The following is a 23,092-nucleotide window of genomic DNA, read 5'->3' as shown; positions in this document are numbered from 1 at the left end:
ATTAGTTATTTGTGGTGTCAAAGTTTTTGAGAGCATAAATAGAAAGATGTTGAGCTTTTCAAATGATGATCAGTCAGTGTGTGCTCGCAAATCAGCCCTTAAACCTGTCAAACACTGCTGGAGAAATGACAGTTTGGAAGTGTGCAAAAATTATGTCTAAATGAAATTTTTATACAACCTGTCACCTTGATTCTAATATCTAACTAAAACTACACTCAAATTAAAAATCAACCGAGAAGGATAAAAATGACTTAAACTAATATTTTCATCTCAAGACTAAGACTAAATCCAAAATACCTGTCCAAATGAACACTGGCAAGACACCTCCCAAGCTGCAGACCGTTGTTCAAGACTAACAAAAAAAACATGGTATGATATCTCTAAGATGACTGGTCATCAAAACTCTTCATCATCCCTTCAACCAATAATTAACAATAACTTCTTTTTACCTGGACAAGGGAAAGGGTTTTTTGAAGAGTGGTTTACAAAAGGTATTAAAACAATCGGAGACCTGTTTGAAGCAGAAACATTTATGTCTTTTCAGCAACTTCAGATTAAATATGGAATATCGTCCACATTCTTTTTTGCATATTTACAGATCAGACATTTTATATTCTCTGCCTGCAAGTTTCCTGATGATAAGTATGTTAGGAACACTCTTGATGACCTTCTTCTCACTCCAAATATTACAAAAAAGTTTATTTCCATTTTTTATCAGAAGCTACAGTCCTTGGACAAATATAACATTGATAAAAATGATCAGTACATGGGAGAAGGACCTAGGAATCCAATTTAGTCAGGAAGAGTGGTCTAAGATATTCTCATTGTCAAGTAAAATATTCTTATGTAATCGGTTAAATGAGAGCCAATACCGAATATTTCACAGGCTACAACGTACACCCCAGTTTCTCAATAAATGCAACTCCAATACATCTCCCATGTGTAAAAAAAGTAAGAAAGAGTTGGGAACTTATTTTCACTTAATATGGAAATGCCCTTTTATTGCACATTTTTGGAAAAATATTAAAAAAGAGCTCTGTACAATCTTGGGCATGGACATTAAAAGGGAACCTGCATTGTTTTCCCTCTCAGTACACTCTTATAATAAAACTCCTGTTACTAGCTAGACAATGTAACGCAGTGGTACAGAGAAATTTATAAGGTCTTACCAATGGAAAGCCTCTCTGCTACCTTAGGGGGAACAATACATTTTTTTTTTTAAAAATATGGCAACCAATTTTAGAGCATCTGCCATATGAAATTTCAGATTTACTACAGAGGGGTGGATTGACTTTCAGAATGAATTCCAATTGATAGTTAGTCCCTTCTTTTTTGTAATTTTATTTTAAGAATTCATCTTCTCATCAAACCCCTTTTCCTTGAAAACTTGTGACCTAATACAGGAATGGAGTAAATTTTCCTTTTGTGCTGTGCTTGTCCTGTGATGTATATTGTCGATGTTGCCATTTTGTTATGATTTGTGATTCAGGTGCTGTCATGCTTGTTTGTTTGTTTGTTTGTTTTTCTTTCTCTGTTGTCCTATTTTGTTTTTCTGTTTGTTTGTTTTTCTGTTTCCTTTTGTATATATATTATATATATATATATATATATATATATATATATATATATATATAAAAAACTAGTTGTGTCTTTGGGGGTCATTGCTGTATTTGCTTTTTAGCCACCAAACGTGGGAGTTTTTTGTTTTTTTTTTTACTAACGGGGATAGTGTCACAAAAAGCAGTTGTTTTTTGCTGAGACATCACTGCATACTATAAAGGATAAAAATGACTCAAATGTGACTAATGCCAGATTCAAACTACAGGACATTTTTGTCTGTTCCAACAATCACTATGTCAGATTAGGTGATTGTGGAGTCATAAACTCTTGCTGTGACTTGGCCAACAGACATGACACACGATGGTCCACACCAATCATCGCTGGTCGTCTTTCACAACATGTGTGATGTCATCGAGTTATTCTTGTCCTATTTTTATTATTATTATTATTATTATTATTATTATTATTATTTCAGTCACTGTGACTGTTCACATCCCTGCTGAACTGTTTTTTTAGTAATGTAAAAAGTGCAACCGGATGGGCGGAGCTACATTTTAAGCACCACATGCAAACTATGTAAGTCACTGAATCCTGCAAATGTTTCACGATAAAAGCCTTTGAAATTATGGTGCGATGCATTAAATTGAACAGAACAAATGGAAGCAGATTAAAAATAGAAATATAAAACTACAGAGGGAATGAGAAATAATGTTTGTAATGTAGTCTGTTTCAAATGAAGCTGCGACCCTCTGCAGTGGAGTAAAGTCCCAGATACTATCTGTAAATGTTATTCCTTTATATCCTCCATTATAAAGAAAGAACATTCTTTGCTAGCTTGATGCTAATGGCAGTACTCACCGGGTTGATAAAGTGCTTCTGCTGTAACTCTGTGTGGCAACGTCCCTACAGGAAACATCAAAAGGCTGGGGTGTTGTTGCTGTACAGGGAGAAGTTGTGGAAGACAAAAGAAAATCCAACATGCTAGACTTTCTGTTGGGACTTCGTGAGGCGTCCCAGACATGGCGTCAGTTGTCGTCTACTGTGACACATTACACGAGATGAAATGATGGATTATCACGTATGACACTTGTTGTTCACGATCTGAGCCGACACCGTACAATGCTGCAATGGGCTATAATTGGGCTGATATCATGTAGTGTGAACCTGACATAAAACTAATAGGAATCTTAAATAGCTACCAAAATTAACACTGCGTTATTATGCTACTTTTTCAGTGGCATAATATGGTCTCAAAATGACAATAATATTGATTATCACAATTATTTCTGGGAAAATACATCATCCAACAAAACTCGTTACATCATCCAACACACACACACACACACACACACACACACACACACACACACACACACACACATCTCCAGGGGAAACGGCTGACTTGCTGCCACGACAACCGAGTCCATCTGGTGCTCATCTCCTGTGGAACCTGTCTGTTTGTCCCTTGTCTTTCTCTCCTCTGCTCCCTCCATCTTCCTCCTCTACCTGCCTCATCCTCTTTCTCTCCCTCTTCTGCTGAAGTTAGTTCAACTTCTGTATGCTGTAAAATGTCCTTTTTCACTCCAGCTCTTGCCTTCCTTCCTCCATCCCTTCATCCCTCCTTCTCTCCCTGGAGGAAATCTTCCACTTATCAGCCGAAGTTTGAGAAGCTGGACTCAGTTCAGCTCAGAGATGTTCAGTTGAGTGAAGCTCTGATTATATCTGTGTCTTCAGAAGCTGTATTTATACTGAGGTCAGGCTTGGCTAGGCTGATTTGTTTTCTACAGTCCAAACTTTAACTTGGTTGGTTGGATGAATGGTTCCCAGACCCCCAATACAGCAGATCTGGCTCCAAATGTGTTCAATTCAGCTGTAGAAAAGTCACACAGTCTGAGGATAAAGTCTGAATGAGGTGGGTGGGACATGTGACTGTACTGTACTGTGTCGGGAGTTTTGATGTTAACAGAGGTGGATCAGATCCAGGAAGCTGTGATGAGATCTTCACTGACACTAATAGAGGATAATCACCAAACTTGGTCAAACTTCACTTCAGTGCAGAGCACACAGGACGAGCACTGACTGCTCTCCCATCAGCCTCCGACACATTCTAACACATGATGATGTTTATTAAAGGCAATGATGTCTGCTGATGAGGTACATGTAACCCGCAGACTTTTACTGGGTCACTGTGGTAGAGTTAGTTTGGAAAAAGAAGAACTGGAAACAGATAAGTCATTTTTCCTCTCTTTTGCTAAAAGAGGAGAGGATGCTGACGTGGCTGTCATGCCACCGCTGATGTTGTCTTCTTCTTCTTCTCTCAAATCTTTCTGCTCTACTCACTCTAATGATGCTCTCATATATAAATCCTCCACATCTCCCTGCTTGCACCCATTTTTCTGTCATTGTTCTCTTTTTCTTTTCACGTCTCCTCCTGATTCCTGATATCATCACACTACAGTTTGCCTGTGACATCATCTTATTCTGCTGAATTTGTGATTGGAGAAGTCAGCTTTATTTATCTCATTTCTCTGGATCAAACTGAAAAGTGTCATTTAATTTATATCATTGAATCATTTCAGTGTGATATTTTAATTTAGAAGAGTAACTTTGCTATCTGCAATGTTCCTAGCTCATATTTCATTTGGACCATTTTCTCCATGACACTAACTAGCTTGCCTGCCTCGTTCTGAAGACATCAAATATCGGCACTTGGGCAGTGAGCTGTCCTTTCACATTGGCGTGATATGCGCGCCAGGCGCTGTCAATTTGTAACGGTGTCTGACAGTGTCAGGGAAAAATGCAGCAGGACTACAACATAAGTTAAGAAGGCCAAAAGTCTGAGTAAAGGCCTTTTTTTTTTCTTTTTTTTCATCCGAAATTGTCGCATGCCTAAAAATAAATACACCCCCTCACACTGTGTCAATCATGTTTGCACACTGAGTCCGAAACTTTCATCCTTCATTAAACTTTTCGGAACAGGTTCATTTTTCTGCATTTTTCGTATCCGTCAGAGCCTTGAGAGACGTTTGACCAAGAGACAGTGAAGACAATGTGGCGGCGGGACACAGCCACGACAAGACAGAGGAACAGAATCATTTCAAAAGTAAGATAGCTCACTTCAACAGGTCAGATAGTAATATTCAGGTGGATGATGATAAAGAGGAGGAGGAGGATGTGGAGACTGAGAGGGTAGACAGCTCCGCAGCTGTGGTGCCAAATTTTGTCACATGTTGCGAATTCTGGCACAATAAAATGCAGGTTTCTGTGTGTTACTTCTTTTTTTTTTCGGATGACGGATTAAAAGAACGCATCCGAAAAAAACTGACTCAGTGTGCAAAGGCCTTAAGGGAGGGGTGGCAGATGGGTTCAACAATCACTGACTTTCATCCAGGAGGCCAGTGTTCACCTCCCATATGATTGTAAAACCAAACCCTGTTCTTTTTTCCAAAACCCAACCACGTGCTTTTGTTGCCCCAACCCAACTTTGTGTGTGTGTGTGTGTGTGTTGGCTAAATGTAACCATATGCGTTTGTTGTTGAAGGAAAAAAAACATCAATTCATGGTATTGTTCTGACGTACTGCATTTATCTTGACAGCGGCTGTATGCAAACAATACATTTCCTGTGAAAAATTAAATGTATTTTGAAAAGACACAATGCATGTAACAGGCTGAAGTTGACATGGCATCCAACAACATCAACAACAGGGGCAACCAGGCTACCTTGCATATCAGTGTTTCCCCATCCCCCCTTAAAGGTCAAGTTAATTTTATTAGGGTCCGGGCAGCTAAGCTGCCAGGACACTATTGTAATCCTAGGTATTCTTCTTCTTTCTTCTTCCGAGGAAATCATACTTCCCATGGGTGAAAATTCACCAAACTTTGTATACACACATACAGTGCCCTCCAAAAGTATTGGAACAGTGAGGCCAATTCGTTTACTTTTGTTGTAGACTGAAAACATTTGGGTTTGACATCAAAAGATGAATATGGGACAAGAGATCAACATTTCAGCTTTTATTTCCAGGTATTTACATCTGGATCTGATACACAACTTAGAAGATAGCATTATTTGTAATGGAACACAAAATTTTTAGGTGAGCAAAAGTATTGGAACATATAAACTTAAAACAGATTAAAGTGAATGAGACTTAATATAGTTGCAAATCCTTTGCTTTCAATAACTGCATCAAGCCTGTGACCCATTGACATCACCAAACTTTTGCATTCTTCTTTTGTGATGCTTTTCCAGGCTTTCACCGCAGCCTCTTTCAGCTGTTGTTTGTTTTGGGGGGTTACTCCCTTCAGTCTCCTCTTCAGCAGGTAAAATGCATGCTCTATTGGGTTTAAGTCTGGAGACTGACTTGGCCAGTCTAAAACCTTCCACTTCTTGCCCCTGATGAACTCCTTTGTTGTTTTGGCAATGTGTTTTGGGTCGTTATCTTGCTGCATGATGAAGGATCTCCCAATCAGTTTGGTTGCATCTTTCTTTAAATTAGCAGACAAAATGTTTCTGTAGACTTCTGAGTTCATTTTGCTGCTGCCATCATGTGTTACATCGTCAATGAAGATGAAAGAGCCTGTCCCAGAAGAAGCCATGCAAGCCCAAGCCATGACATTACCTCCACCGTGTTTCACAGATGAGCTTGTATGTTTGGGATCATGAGCAGATCCTTTCTTTCTCCAAACTTTCGCCTTTCCATCACTTTGGAAAAAGTTAATCTTTGTCTCATCAGTCCATAAAACTTTTTCCCAGAATTTTTGAGGCTCATCTCTGTACCTTTTGGCAAATTCCAGCCTGGCCTTCCTATTCTTCTTGCTAATGAGTGGTTTGCATCTTCTGGTGTAGCCTCTGTACTTTTGTTCATGAAGTCTTCTGCGAACAGTAGATTGTGATACCTTCACTCCTGCCCTCTGGAGGTTGTTGCTGATGTCACTAACAGTTGTTTTAGGGTCTTTCTTTACAGCTCTCACAATGTTTCTGTCATCAACTGCTGATGTTTTCCTTGGTCTACCTGTTCGACGTCTGTTGCTTAGTACACCAGTGGTTTCTTTCTTCTTCAGGACATTCCAAATGGTTATACTGGCTATGGCCAATGTTTGTGCAATGGCTCTGATTGATTGTCCATCTTCTCTCAGATTCACAATTGCTTCTTTTTCACCCATAGACAGCTCTCTGGTTTTCATGTTGGTTCCACCTCTAAATGCAGTCTGCACAGGCAAAACCTATCGTACCCAATCTGAAACTGAGCTCAGACATTCAGTGCTATTTATTGTTTGAATAATCAATGTAAATGGGAGACACCTGGGCAACAAAACACACCTGTCAGTCACATGTTCCAATACTTTTGCTCTCATGAAAAATGGGTGGGTTCAAACAAAAGGTGCTATCTTCTAAGTTGTGTATCAGATCCAGATGTAAATACCTGGAAATGAAAGCTGAAATGTTGATCTCTTGTCCCATATTCATCTTTTGATGTCAAACCCAAATATTTTCAGTCTACAACAAAAATAAAGGAATTGGCCTCACTGTTCCAATACTTTTGGAGGGCACTGTACATACATACATGTCTGTGTCGGTGTCCATCAAAGCGTTTTAGTAGTCAAAGTGCTCAGCCTGCTCTTTGTGACTGCTGGGGAGCAGCAGTTTCCTCTAACACCAATTTGTAAAAGCAAATTACAGTTAACAACTGTATTTTGTGGGAGACAGCACTGACATTTTGATTATCAGAGAAGAGAGAGGAATGCAGAGACAACAGATGATGGAGAGGTAAATCTGCCGGCTTTTAAGTCTGTGAATCCAATGAAGGGACCAAGACTAAATAAAAGTATAACTCTACACCTGTTGTCTGTGTTTATCTGTTTGCCTCTGTACATCTCCTTTTACCTACTTTTCTTTTGACTGTCTGACACTGATATCAGTATCTGAGCTCCGTCTCTCACTCGTCACTCTTCCCTTTCCACCTCTTGCATCACATCTTCGCCTCCCTCTCTGTTTCCCTCCTCGTCCCTTTTCATCTCCGCCGGCTCGTTCTTAATCACCCTGCAGCGTCTCATTTCTGTTGCGGCTGCATGCCACTGTGATTCTATTAAAAAGTCAGTTGTGTTTCTTATAAGTACAGTAGATATTGCTGTTTCCTGTGTGTAACCTTGCTTCCTTTTTCAACAGCTGGACCAGGACAGCTGGGTTTCAAACTCACCCTCTGCTCCTCCATTACTCTGTCTTTTGACCAGAAGTCAATCAAACAAGAAGCAAGAAAGCAAGAAGAAGTAATAGAAGAGAAAGAGGCAGATTTTCAGGAACTTTCGAAATACTAAGATAATAATTGTTTGCCTTGTAAGCTCTCAAAATTAAACATCTACCCTGGAACTGTCATCACTCACTGATCCAATGTCTTATTAAAAACCATGTATCTGAATTCAGCTGATTTTCCCTTCGGGATAACTATAGTTCTTTCTATTCTATTCTATTCTTCAAAATGTGAACTTTTTAGTCCTAGTCCACATGTACATGGGTATTTTTGAAAACGTAGCTCTTTCTATTTGTTTTATCCTTTCATCCACATGCAAACTATGTTAGCGGTCATGGAAAATGTAAGTTTTTGTAAAACTCCATGCAGGTTGAAGATTATCAGAAACTTCATTTTCATTGTTAACTGGGAAAACTGAGTTTTCAGCCTGTGATGTCAGAGTGTGCACTGTTACTTTCTCTGTACAGCGTCACACATGAGGTGACATTTAGTGTAATGGCGGACAATGACCAAAACAGTGCTGGCTCTAACGTTGCTACAGTAACAGGAATTTTGTATGTGTTTACACATAAATGTACAGTTAATGTCCCATTAAACTGAGGAACAGCGGTGTCAGTCAGCAGCATTTGGCAGAAAGTTTATCAAAACAAAGATGGAGGCACCGGAGAAAGAAATCAGACGTGCTGTATACGTTTAAATTAAAATGTCTGGACTTTTTGGATCTTCTAATATGGAAGGAAAGGACGACTTGAATATTTCACATGTGATTTGCAACCAATGTCATATGAAAAATAATACTACAAACATGAGGGCTCACCTCACACTCCATGGTGTTAGCCGCTGATGGCCTAGTGCGGCTGTACTAGATATTTGATATATTTATTAGATATACCTTTTTATGACCCTATTTTACAACTCTACAAGCCGGAAGAACTACCATCCCAAAAAACGCCATTTCTAGAGTACTAACTAAAATATCTGAAATTAAACAACATCCTTACTTTTTCTTAACATAGTTCATCTAGGTGCAGTGTAATTACTAGTTCGGCTTTACTAGATATTTGATATATTCAGTAGATATATCTATTTACAACCCTATTTAGAACCCAACTTTGCAAATCAGAAGAACTACAACTGTGTTGCTCATATGTATCAAGCTGCATGGCGCGGTCCCAGGGAATTTTTTCTTCTGATTTGGAAGTTGTAAATACTGAATTGAGAGTACACTGTGGACTTTAAGGGGATGGTAAACACATTTGTGTAATCAGATTTTAAATATCTAATTTTTAAGTGGGTGAAAATTAATTTTAACCATATTTTACCCATATCTGACAGCACCCCCAGTTGTTGACTACACTCACATGATAGCTGAGGTCAAGAGCTCTCTATAACAGTTGGTCCCATGTCTGTACCCCCTTTAGTTGCTGAGTTATAAGCCCTCAAACATGCATCGAGGTCAAGGTTCAAAGGTCAATGGCTGAAAGCAGGAGCCATGTAGAATCTTCATACTGACATATGTTACTCTACAGATTGAAACCTTTCCAATGATTTGGTTTAGCTCTACGACAAAGTTTTGATTTTTTTCATTTTTTGGACACAAGTCATGCCAGGTGTAGTTTCAGAGAGCACTTGGAAGGCCCAGTGTATAAAGTGATTTTCTTTTTTTACTGTAAACAGTTACTAAAATCAGTCATCCTTAGAGAATGCAATACTACTGACCAATCTAGTACATTACTACAGGCTTGGAGGAAGGTCTAAAGTGCTTGGGTTACGGTTAGGGTTGATAAGACCAAGCCGTTCTCATTCACGCATAGGTTACTATTTACACAACCCTGGAGATTTTTTGTATCTTTATGATTCTTGGTTTGGGGATTTTATGTCAGTGTGACATATATTCAATCAGAATCTGTTTTATTAGCCAATGCAAGCATACAACGAATGTGTCTTGGTGTTTGCTCCCAAAAACACGCAACACATAAGAATGGAAAAGAGTGGAAAAATGAGCTTCCAAATCCTCATATCTGATTTTTTTTTTAGATTTACTCTAGTGGTGGTCACATGCAGAATTACAAGATTGCACAAAAACAAAAGTATGAATGTATAATTAAGTGCAAATAACGTATCTTTACATGTTCACATCTGTTGTATAAGAGACGAGACCAGGGGCGGACTGGGACACAAATTCTGCCCGGAACATTCAGGCGCACCGGCCCACACGTTTCTACCTATAATCCTCTATATGCTTGTACACACTACACAAACTCTGTCCTCAAAATCAACTGCATAAATGGCTATGGGCTTATTATTTAACTTAAAATACGAGCATATGAGTATATCCTAATGCATCTAATTTTATGCACAATATAATTGTCTGCCCTGTCCTGCCCAGCCCTGCTCTTGTGTTACATAACCCCAGTTTATATCTCCATGGCTCACAGCGATGAACTAAGGAGGTATAAATTGGGCAATAGGCCCTATAGTCAACTTTTAGTCAACTTATTACTACAACAAAAAAATACCACTTCGTACTACTAAAAAGGTTTTCCTCTGGCTAAAATGTAATGCATAGTAGGCTATGCCTTCACATTGCACCTGTCATATTTCTGGTCTCATCCTCCTCCTCATCACGACTGGGGTTAGTCTGTCCCTCAGCTTCATTGTCGTTGGGACTGGGAGCACACCTTAACGTTAATTGCGTGCATCCACTGGGAAAAAGCAAGCACATATTTTCTTTTAGTACAAGTTTAAACTATAATGACTTAATGCAATACCTAGTAGGCTAGTTGGCCTCTTGAACCGGACACCTAGAAGAAATACGCAATTTGCCAAAGCCAAACTTGCACATTACACACTCATGAACATTAGCTAACGTTAATATACCTGCTATAATGGCACTGTCGGCTCCAGTTCCATCTCCGTCGTTAGCAACACCAGCAGCCTCAACCAACGCCGTGGCCCAACAGGTCGGTTATTTTGGAGCACTTTGCTGCCTCTACTTGTAAAGATTTAAGTTTTTTTATTCGAGTTTTTTCCACGCCACCCTTTCTTTTTTTAACCGACTTTTCCATGTTTTCTGTCTAACAGTCAAACTAGCCTGATCTGCCATGAGTAATGACTGATGACTGCGGCTGAGCCAATCAGATTTCAAGAAAAATGAGAGCCTTTTTCCTATTGGAAGAGGCCGCTCTTATCTCCTCCTTAAAGCATCAAAACATAAGATTGACACCTACATTCCCTCTGAACATCTCACAGCAAACAAACAACATGGGAGGGACGCACACTGCAGCACGGACAGCTAGCAATTAGCTTGACATTCACTAGTCTCACCGGGCGAGCCCCACAGGCTTCGTTCCACTGTGGCTGATTTAGATAACATGCAGAACTTTTTCCCCATCAACCAATCGATTGGTTAAGGTAGAAATTCAAATGACCAAAATTTTCTTTGACTGAGTACAGCCCTACTATAGTAACAACAAACAAAGCCCAAAGTACAGTCAGAGTTGTGATTGAGGCAGGATCAGCTCCACTGATGATTTGTACCAAAAAAAGAAAAAGCAATTGGAGAGAATCCAGATGCCATAGATCTGATGGCTTTCTTTTGTTTTTCCTGTTTCACAAATCCTTAATTTTGTACATTAATATGGTGCTTTTAGAAATAAGTCTCCCCTGATATAAAGTGTAGACATGTTTGTTGTTAATGGACCAAAACGTGCGGAGTAACTCCTTTCGATGCTTTTAGTTTGACTCTAAATTCAAGACACGAAAGTCAAAGCCTGAAGATGAAACCCCAGGTGTTTCTGTGCTTGACTCCATCAATATGCTGAGACAAGATGAGGTTTTAGCAGCACACACACACACACTGTGGCGCCACCTTCCAATCAATAACTCCAAAGTGTCAGGTAGCTCGCGCCCACTCCACAAGACTTCATGACAATCGATCTGCGGCCGAACCGCCACTTATTCTGCCGTTCCTCTGCTCCCCTGCCCCTCAGCCAAAATAAATCTAAACAATATTATTTTCATATTCATCTTTTCGGGGGTGGAGTTGTTTTAATCCTGGGAGAACTGTGGAGTGTTTGCAGCCTCCTCATCTGTAAATATCATCACTTAAAACTCCTGCATGTTGACAGCCACTCACAGAAAAAGAGTTGTTTTTCTGTCCAGAGCTGCAACAGAGATGACTAACCACGTCATGGAGTCACTAGAGCAGCTGCATGATGACATTTCTTGTTCAGTATCTGTCTGTTGCTGCGTTCACACAACTCTGAAAACCAACTTATCTAAACGCCTCACTCAGTGTTTGTCTCACAAACTCTTCTGATCAGACATTAAAGTTTAGTAATGAGCAGCAGGATGACCTCTTGTCCTTGAACATGTGTCTTTCAGAGACACTGATGCTGTTCAGTGCTGAGGCATCTGTCGTCCCAGCTCAAACAAAGTGTGTTACCTGCAGTGACACTGTGGGGATGGTGGCTGTGTGATCAGCAGATCAATGATCAGGAATCAGCCATGCATAAATGCCCGGCGCGCCAGCTGTCTACCAGAGTGTGAACTCTGAAATGCCTCATGTGGAAACTTTCCCCTGATGATCATCTAAACTTCATCTGATCTGATGAGCATGTAAACACCAGGACACTTCCTGTTTGCTTTGTTGAGGAGAGTTAACATATTGCTTTAAATATCAATCCAATTATTTATAGAACAGCGAAGGACAACATGAGCCATTTCCTTTGAGTGTTCCCGATTAAACAATCTCCCCTTGATCTTTTTACTGCAGACTAAGTGAGTACACTGCAGCTTTGGATCTCTAAACTGATGAGAACATTTAAGTGTTTCTGGATGGAAAGAAAAGCTTTGATTATTTGTTCACTTCATGTCATTCTTGTTTTTTTCTTCATCCACAGTCAGAGGATGTGTAACTATCTAGTGGGATTTATTTTCCAACAAGCTGATCAAGTTTCTAGTTTAGTTTAGTTTGGATTTTTGGAAGTGGAGTTAAATGAGGTAATTATCCCTAGTTAGTGTATTACCTACAGTTGATGGTGGTCAGCATGCCCCCAGTTTGGAGAAGCAGGCAGGAGAAACGGACTGGCTTAACACAACAAACTACAGAGAAACTCGTATTACAACACACAAAAAGGGCGACTTCATCCTTTGCTCAGGACGCTATTACTCCCCTATATCTTTACATAGCAGATTCAGTATCTGACCAAATGTCTCCTCTTCTGTTCCTGAGTTCTGATGTTGAGTAATGGCTGGTTTTCATATGGTGTTTACAGAGCATTATGATGTCACAGTGAAGCTGACCTTGGACCTTTCGGATTTAAATACCATCACTTCATCATTTTAACCTATTAGACATTTCTGTGCAATGTTGTCAAAAAATGTAAATAATTTCTTGCCAAAAACATGTTTTGTGAGGTCATAGTGACCTTTGACCTATGACCACTTACCTCTAATCAGTCCAACTGGACATTTGTACCAGTTTTGAGGGAACTCTCTCAAGTTAAGATATCACGTTTACAAGAATGAGATGGACTCAAGATCACAGTGACCTTTGACCTATGACTACCAAATTCTAACCACCTCATTGTGTTTAAGATGATGTTTGTGCCAAATTTGTAGAAATTCTCATAAGGTTTTCTTAAGATATCACATTCACGAGAATGAGACAGACAGGGTCACCTTGACCCTTGACCATCAAATTCTAATCTGTTCATTGTCCAGTCAAAGTGGACGTTTTTGCCACATTTGAAAAATTCCCTCAAGGCGTTCTTGAGATATCACGTTCACAAAAATGAGACTGACGTAAGGTCACAGTAACCTTGACCTTTATTCACCAAAATTGAATAATTTCATTGTTAAGTCCAAGAGGATATTTGTGTCAAATTTAAAAAACTTCCCTCGACGAAATCTTGAGATATCGTGTTCATGAGAATGGACGTAGGGACATATGGACAGACAGACAACCGACAAACATAATGTCTCTGGCCACAGCTACTGCCGGCGCAGAGGCATAAAAATAACCATCCAGTGAGCGGCATTTGTGCTGGTTAAAATGCTGCATTAATAAGGTAGATCTGGTACAAGCTGACAGGAAGCTGACAGACACATCAAATGACCAAACATTATAACAAGGCTGTGGAGCTCATCAAGACTGAATCAGAAAAACCTCTTCTGCTCTGACACATCTTCTGGTCTGTGTTGAGCAAATTAGCCACTAGAAGCTGTGGTTAATGGTGCTTCTGAGTGGCTAAGGGGCGTTGTTAGGCATGATGCAGAGCATTTACAAGTGTAAACATGAATCCATGGATCCATCCTGCCTTGTATCAAAAACTCAGACTGCTGCTGATGGTTTGATAGTGAGGGGGATTTTCCTGGCAAACATTAGGCCCTTTAATACCTGCTGAGAGTGGTGTACAAGCCAGACCTAGTGTTGTTGCTGACCATATGCATTCTTTATGGCCACAATCTACACATCTTCTAATGGTATCTTCCAGCAGGATGTCACAGAGATCAATGTGCTACAGTCACAAGATCTGATCATAAAGAGTTGGAATGGGCAGCTGCTGTGTGACACTGTCATGTCAAAATGACTTGTCATGGCGGAGCTAACAAAGCGGCCATCAGTGTATATTATACTGTCAGCAAATGTGGAAAAGCGAACTTTAAAGCTCGCAAAGAGATTAAGGTGACAGTTACTGAACAAGTGTTTGTGATGCTTCCAACACAAACTCAGAGAACAAACTGAGTCCTTTCCAACAAAGTTTTACACCAAGAGATTTATACCAACAGAGTGCATGCAGTACATTCTTGCTGACATCCATTTTAACATTTGTTCCCATTATGTTTCCTCATCCATCCTTTTACTTTGGCTGCAAGGATGAAAGGCATCATGGATTTACATCTCTCACATATACGAGCCACTGCTCGCAGCAGCAGATATATGAGTTGAGATGTCACAGCTTTATTAGCTGTCGGATTGATGATGGCTTAGAGAAGAAAGAGAGGAAAAAACCAAAGTGACAGAGAGGGAGGAAAAGAGGAAGTGACACGTACTTGAAACCTGGTGCCATGTTGGCACAACTCCCGGCCCGCAGCCAGATGCAGTATGGGTCACGAGAGGCCAGGCATGCTCTGGAGAAAGAGAGGAGAGGGAAGTTTGTTGTTTAAGTGGGCTGCAGGATATCAGGAAATCAGGAGTGGAACAGATAATAACACTCCTGAATATCAGACAACAATATTACTTGCGGTAACTAAACATAGTGGGGTGGCATAGCTCAATATTTTTCCAAAATCTTTTTTTTGTTTTTTTTAAGATTTTTTTTGGGCATTTTTAGCCTTTAATGGATAGGACAGACAAATGTGAAAGGGGGAGAGAGAGAGAGGGAGTGACATGCAGCAAAGGGCCACAGGCTGGAGTCGAACCTGGGCCGCTGTGGCAACAGCCTTGTACATGGGGCGCCTGCTCTACCACTAAGCCACCGACATCCCCAGAATCTTGCAATTTTGTGATAAAAGCACCAAATCTGGCAGATGTGTTGACAAATATATTTAGAACAAATCTGGATATTGGGACATCAGAAACTCGCCCACTGGTGGCCAGAGCAGGCAATTGAATCCTACCTGCCCATGGACCCGTCCCATTAATTGGATCCACTCCAAAATGTGATGGCTTCTAAACTGGACCATGCTACATGCCTCCACCAAGTTTTGTGAAAATCGGTTGGACAGTTTTCACATAATCCTCATCCAAAAAATGAACGGAAGTGAATGGGCAGCCACGTGTGGGTGGCCCGTGCAAACGCCCCCTGACTTGGATCAACACCAAAATTTAATGTATTTTAAGTTGGCACGTGTTACATCCCTCCACCGAATTTTGTGAAAATCGGTCAGGCAGTTTTTGTATAATTCTGCTAACAAACTAATAAATTGGGTGGCATAGCTAAAAAATTGTTCATTTTTGAGACAAAAGCGCCAAATTTGGTACATTCATAGCTTAATATACCAGAATAGAACACTTTTGTCACCCCCCCCAAGCTGCTGTTACCATGTTTTCAGCACCACAAATATAATTTAGAGACCAGTTAAAGTGAAAAATATGTTTCATTCTAATGTAGGACAGTAGTAAATTAAAGACATCCAACACAATGGTGAGATTTCAGTGAACATACTTAACAGTTACATTGTAACAGTTTGAACATATGATATTTAACTAGTACAGCCATCTGCAGCAATGTGGAACTTTAATAATAGAGCTGACAGAAGGATTATATGAGCCCCACTGGACAACGTTACCACAAGCATCAAAATCCTGGTGGAGGTGATCTCTTGTGGCTGCAAAAGTGGTTGCAGAAAACGCTGCTAGTGTAAGAAGGCTGCTCTTCAGTGCACAGGCCTCTGCTTCTGTGAAGGAGAATGTGAGAGCTGACCCTGGCCAAAGTCTAAAGTTCAATAACAGGAATGAGAAAGTTGATCAGGCTATTTTGCTCTATAATTTCCCATCTACCTTAATACTCCTTTTCTTTTAATCTTCAAGGTGAATGCATATTATCCTCTGTAGATTTTAAACTTTTTCTCATGTCCATTTTGAAAACAGATTTAGTTCAATTAATTCACGATATCTGAACATTAGAGAGCACAGAGCAGTGTAAGTGAAGAAACTGCATAGAGATATCAATGCTGGGTATTTGTAGAAAAATAATCCACTACCAATTTCATGGCCTGGTCTCTAAATTATATTTGTGATGCTGAAAACATGGTAACAGCAGCTTGGGGGGGGGGACCAAAGTGTTGTATTCCAGTACATTAAGCTATAAATGTACCAAATATGGCGCTTTTATTGCAAAAAATGAACAATTTTTTAGCTATGCCACCCAATTTATTAGTTTGTTAGCAGAATTATACAAAATTTTCACAAAATTCAGTGGAGGGATGTAACACGTGCCAACTTAGAATACATTAAATTTTGGTGTTGATCCAAGTCAGGGGGCGTTTGCACGGGCCACCCACACGTGGCTGCCCATTCACTTCCGTTCATTTTTTGGATGAGGATTACGTGAAAACTGTCCAACCGATTTTCACAAAACTTGGTGGAGGCATGTAGCATGGTCCAGTTTAGAAGCCATCACATTTTGGAGTGGATCCAATTAATGGGACGGGTCCATGGGCAGGTAGGATTCAATTGCCTGCTCTGGCCACCAGTGGGCGAGTTTCTGATGTCCCAATATCCAGATTTGTTCTAAATATATTTGTCAACACATTTGCCAAATTTGGTGCTTTTATCACAAAAATGAACGATTTTATAGCTATGCCGCCCCACTAACAGATGTTAAAGTGTTCTCAATTCTTGACTCAGACCTGTGCTTGTGCCACATCATCTAACCTGTATCCAAAATATCCCCAGATGGCTGACATGATTTTTTTTTTTTTTTTTTTAGACATCACTTCCTCTCTGGCATTCAACCTTTCATCTACACTTGACACACTTTCCATCTTCAATCATACAGTAGTGCTAAAGCACTAGTCCAGTAAACCTCACTCTCAGATTCTGACCAATCAGATGATGCTGTAAAATATTATTAAAATGTCTGAAAAATGTTATGAACATTTCTGAAAAAATGTAATAAAATGTCAAAAAATGTTAATAAAATGTCAAAAAATATAATTAAAATGTCAGAAAAAAAGGTATTGAAAGAGGCATGCTAAAATGTTTCCTAATCTGGCAGTGATTGAATGGTTTTTTTTACCATCCCATCATCGAGCGCAGCCAGTGAAAGAGACATCTCCTTCGCTGGATTTAGAAAACTGAGAACCCAGCTTAATGTGAGTGACTGTCCGATAGCAGGATTTTTGTCAACGGATGCAGCTTTGACTTAGACATAATGATGGGTGACTTCCGGTGAGGCGAGCACCCAAGATGGTAGTGCGACACTCCGTGGGGCTCCTATAACGATTTTGGAGATATCTAAGATAGATAAAATAACTACATATTAGAACAAGAAGGGAAGAAATATGCAGGGAGTCCAAAAATCCATCACACAGTACGGTCTGAGAGGCCAAATTAGCCAACCGGCCGCAGAAGACGTAGACGACAACATGGCGCCTCCGCAGATAGACACCGCAGCTGAACTAGCTAGCATTAAAACTTTGCTCTAAACCACTGCATCGGACATGAGCGGGCTGAAAGCAGGCATGGATGCAGTCCAAACTACAGTGGAGACGCTTGGACACCGGGTGACTGAGGCCGAAACACGGATTTCGGCGCTGGAGGATAAAGATGGGGTCAGAGAAACAGCGGTGAACACAGCGATGAGAACCGTCACACAGCTGCAGGAGAGAGTTATCTACCTGGAGGATGCCGGGCGGCGTAATAATGTTCGCATCATGGGGATAGAGAAAGGCACTGAAGGACATGATATACAGGGGTTTGTACAGAAACTCATCTCTGAAACACTGGATGTCGAGCTGACACAGGACTTTGAAATCAAGCGCTCCCACAGAACTGGCCAACGAGGAGGCAGAGACCAGCACATTCTGGTACGTTTCCTGAGATTCACAGCCAGGGAGGCTGTTCTACGTGTGGCGAGAGAGAAAGGACGAGCAACGTGGAAGGGTAAACCAGTCTCCTTTTTCCAGGATTTGCCTCAGGACGTTATCCACAAACGCAAGAAGTTTGATGGAGTGAAAAAGAAGCTGCAGAAAAAGGGGCTGCGGTACACTATGGTGTACCCAGCCATGCTGAGAGTTGTTGCCGACAACATCAGACACGCTTTCACTTCACCTGAGGATGCTGGAGTTTTTCTGTCATCAAGAGGCTGATAAAACAAAGTGGACGAAGTGACCTACTAGACAAGCCGTCTTACAACCCTGATTTGGTGAGCTAAATCCGAATTTACCTTGGACATATACAAATACATATATATACATATTTTTATTTTATTTTTATTTTTTTCTCCTTCTCTCTCTCTCTTTTTTTTTTAAAATCATCCAGCAGTTGTTTTTTTTTCCTCCTCATTGAGTCAGCCGGTATGATGGAAGACGGTGTTTACAAACATTGCAGTCCCCTCACTGCACTCGAGGAGATTGGATATTTATTTACTTTTATTTATTTATTTATTTATTGTCTTTCTTTACTGGGATGCTGCAAGGTGCGATAACGGTTGAAAAACCAGGACAAACCATCTGAACTTGTGATCTATACTTGTGTCATCTTTGAACAGACAAATTGAGTCATATTTTAAGTTAATTTACAGGACTATGGGGATTATAAGTGATTTCCTGCAGCATCTGACTTTATTTGATTTTTTTTTATTTTTTGATAGTGAGGGCTGTGAAAGACTGAAAGATTTGCATAAATTGCGTACAGGACTCAATGTTGGGAGCTGCTATGTAAAAGAAGGGAAGATTCTAACATTTTATGAGAATGAATCATAGGTTTGGAATTTATTTGCCAGATATATCTGGCTATAACTCGCAGGGTTTCGGATGGACTATGAACCTTATATCAGTAGGCTATGTCCAAGTAAGGCATGGGGAAGGACTACTATAGTTCTCCACTAAAACTACATGCAGGGATGGAGCTAAAATAGGAACAGGGGAGAGGAGGAGGGAAATATTAAAGGGGCAAATTTAGCTATTAAGAGGAAAAAACTTCTTCTGTACTGAAACAAAAAAAGGTAGATCTTTGTTTCTTGCAGGAAACTCATTTAAATAACGAGGAATCCACAAAACTCCAGAGAGACTGGGTTGGTAAAATATTTTTCAGTGCCTACTCCTCCAAACAGAGGGGAGTATGCATACTAATCCGTAAGAACCTTAACATTGTTATCCATAAGCAACTTTCTGGTGGGGATGGCAGATGGGTTGCATTAGACACAAGTTTTGGTGGCATTAGATGTTCTCTTATTAATATATATGCCCCAAATACTGACTCTCCAGATTTTTTTGTTGACATTTGCAATACTGTGAAACAGATTGGGAATACCTGTGACACTTGGGGGGGATTTTATCCAGGTGAGAAACCTGGTACTTGATAAATCAAATATCCCTACCACAAGAACAACACAGAAATCTCAACTAGCAATAGATGTTCTGGAAGAAGGTGTAGACAGAGGTACTACGAACAAGGGGAAACAGCTGGCAGGTTTCTGGCTCAACGAGCAAAACAACAATTCAATCAAACACTAATAACATCTGTGTTAAAGGATGACGGGGTCTTAACCACAGATAGTGGGGAGACATTTAGGACATTTTAATAATTGTTGTATACATCACAGTTCACCAAAACAGAGGAGGATATAGACATTTTTTTGTCAGTGGTACACTTGCCATCCCTATCAGAACAAATACAAAAAGAAATTGGGGGAGATAGTACATTAGAAGAAATCCAGCAAGCTATAAAAAGATCTGAATTCTGGGAAGTCCCCTGGGGGGATGGCTTCCCCACAGATTTTTATAAAGCATTTTCTGACATCTTGGCACCAAAGCTACGCACAGTTTTTCAGGATGCACTTAAAAAAGGCCATATGCCAGAGAGCATGCAATCCGCTGTGATCACACTCATACATAAAAAAGGCAAGAACCCCCAGCAATGCGGAAGCTATCGACCGGTCTCACTTATTAATGTAGATGCCAAAATATTGTCTAAGGTTCTAGCTTTAAGACTGGAGAAACACTTGCCCAGTCTTATTCACCCGGACCAGGTGGGTTTTATCAGGGGGAGGTCTTCTGCAGACAATGTTCGCAGGTTATTACATTTAATTTGGCATACAAGGAATAACATCGAACCTATGTCGCTAGAGTAGAGTGGAGGTATTTATTTAAGATGTTACAAAGGTTTGGATTAGGGTCTTCATTTATAAATTGGGTAAGACCGCTGTATAGCAATTCAAAAGCCTCAGTACTAACAAATAGAAAGATGTCTAAAAGCTTTGACCTGCATAGAGGCACGAGGCAAGGGTGCCCCCTTAGCCCAAAGATTTTTTGCGTTAGTATTAGAACCTTTAGCGTCTGCCATTAGATGCAACACAAATATTAGGAGAATTCACGCTGGAAAAACAGAACATAAACTGCTATTATACGCGGATGATGTGTTGTAATCATCATCAAATCCAGAATTAGCTGTTCCTCATATACTGTCGGTGATTGATTCCTTTTCTCTGATCTCAGGCTATAAGATAAATTGGGGGAAATCAGAGGCAATGCCTTTGTCAAAGATTTGCCCACTAGTGATTAGAAAAAAACTGGCAGTTTAATTGGCTTCCTTCAGGCTTGGTTTATCTAGGCATTAAGATTACCCCAGCCTTGAATAATATAATGATGGAAAATCTCCTCCCCCTTATTCAGAAAATTGAGAGTACTTTACAAAATTGGACAAAGCTGGGACTATCCTTATTAGGCAAAATAAACATCTTAAAAATGATAATAGTTCCACAAATCAACTATATCACATGTCTTTTACCTTTGAGATTCCCTCCCCCACTACTATCAAGATTCAATAGGGCAATAAATTCATTTCTATGGGCAGGCAGAAGACCTCTTTTTAATAGAATTAAACTGTGCGTGGCTAATGAGGATGGGGGTCTCAGTCTACCGAGAGTTGACTGGTATCACTATGCTTTTTTCTGAATCAGATGTCTAAATTGTATATGGCAGAAGATCAAGTCCCAGGATGGGTTTTAATTGAAAAGGAACTTACAGAACCCCTTCCGGTATGGGCTTTTATATCACAGACAGGAGGAGAAATACCATTTAGGAACCCATTGCTTGAGTTTGCAAGGGACACTTGGAAAATATCACACCAAATTACTGGGGAAAAACCATCTTTTACCAAAAAATCGCCTCTTTGGCACAACAAACTCTTAAAAGTGGGCAAGAAGACGCTTTATTGGAGAACTTGGGTCGAGGCAGGTATAATTTTTATTGATGATGTTTTCAAGGATGATAATTTTATGTCATTTCGACAGATAATGATTAAATATAGAATTCCTAAGAAAGACTTTTGGAAATATCTCCAACTGAGAAGTTGTATAATGTCCATGAAAAGAAAACTTCCCTTAATACATCAAACTAGTATACAAGAAATGTTACAGAACAGACAACAGGTGAAGGATGGGGCTTCGAGATTTTACAGTACTATGAGACAATCTCTCCCACCAAAACTCAATGATGTCAAACGAGCCTGGGAAGGGGATTTAAAAAGAGAAATAACTGATGAGAGATTCAAAGAAATTGTGGGTTCCTGGTGTAAAACATCGAGAGAAATACAGATGAGATTAATCACTTATAGTATTATTCATAGGAGCTACTGGACTCCATGTAAGATGGCAAGACTCAAGCTATGGGAATCTGATTTGTGTTGGAGATGTGATAGTGACAAAGGTACATTTAAAAAACATGTTATACAATTGTCAAATGACCAGGACTTTATGGTATAATATAATATTCTTCCTTAACAAGGTACTTGGTACTGAAATGGTACAAAGCCCAACACTCTGCATACTAGGTATAATACCAGAAGGGGCAGGTTTGACAGGCCAACAAGTTTTATGGTGTAGATTAGCTCTTATCACTGGCTGTAGGATAGTGCTTAGGCTCTGGAAAACAACAACTATACGGTAATACAGTTAAGGCTCTCTCTCTTGCTCTTTTGATGCCTTATTTCCTTCCTGGGATGGCCTGGGTGGTATTTTCTTTCTTTGTGATTATGTCTGACCATGTGGATTTATGCAACTTGTGAATGAGATGTGATGTGAATAGTGAGGCTTCATAAGGAAAATGTGATATGCATTGGGATTTGTAATGACATTGTATGCCGATTTTTGATGATGATACTGCTTACCCTGTGACTTCTTTCTTTTTTTTTATTTACTTACTTATTCTTGTAATTATTACTATTTTTTTTTTTATTTACTTTTACTGGTAGGGTCTGTTTCAGTTTCATCTTTTTTGTCGTTTTGAGCTTTTTCACTTGTATGGTACATCTTGTATCCTGAGTGATATTATTGTTTGTACTAAAAAAACAAAAAACAAAAAAAAAAAAAAACCAATAAAAAGAGAATTACAAGACATAATGATGGGTAACAGGTCGGTTCTGCTGCTGAGCTTTACGGATATGGGCCGGTGCAGGTTTTCATAAATGGACCCATGCAGAACTCTGGATTACATTATATCAAATTGCCAAGTTGACTTAAAATTAAGTTGTATTCACTTAATTTTGCAAAGTTGTTGCAACTTAAAAATGTTAAATTGACTTGTTCTTTCTAAGTGTCAGTAGCTTAAT

At 39.8% G+C, this 23,092-nt stretch overlaps 1 protein-coding gene across 2 annotated transcripts in view; it reads right to left on the bottom strand.

Annotated features, from left to right (window-relative positions):
• Window positions 1-23,092, bottom strand: part of LOC117263568 (semaphorin-6D-like) — a 501,073-nt gene that overhangs the window by 96,538 nt on the left and 381,443 nt on the right. For both annotated transcript variants that reach the window (XM_078176102.1, XM_033637073.2), the window contains exon 18: window positions 14,869-14,946. In XM_078176102.1, the coding sequence (XP_078032228.1) occupies window positions 14,869-14,946 (78 nt within the window). The remainder of the gene's footprint in view (window positions 1-14,868; window positions 14,947-23,092) is intronic.

Source organism: Epinephelus lanceolatus, chromosome 16 (genome assembly GCF_041903045.1).
Source record: "Epinephelus lanceolatus isolate andai-2023 chromosome 16, ASM4190304v1, whole genome shotgun sequence".
Taxonomy (NCBI): Eukaryota; Metazoa; Chordata; class Actinopteri; order Perciformes; family Serranidae; genus Epinephelus; species Epinephelus lanceolatus.
The sequence above is the reverse complement of the archived record's forward strand: the minus strand, read 5'-3'. Positions and strand labels throughout refer to the sequence as shown.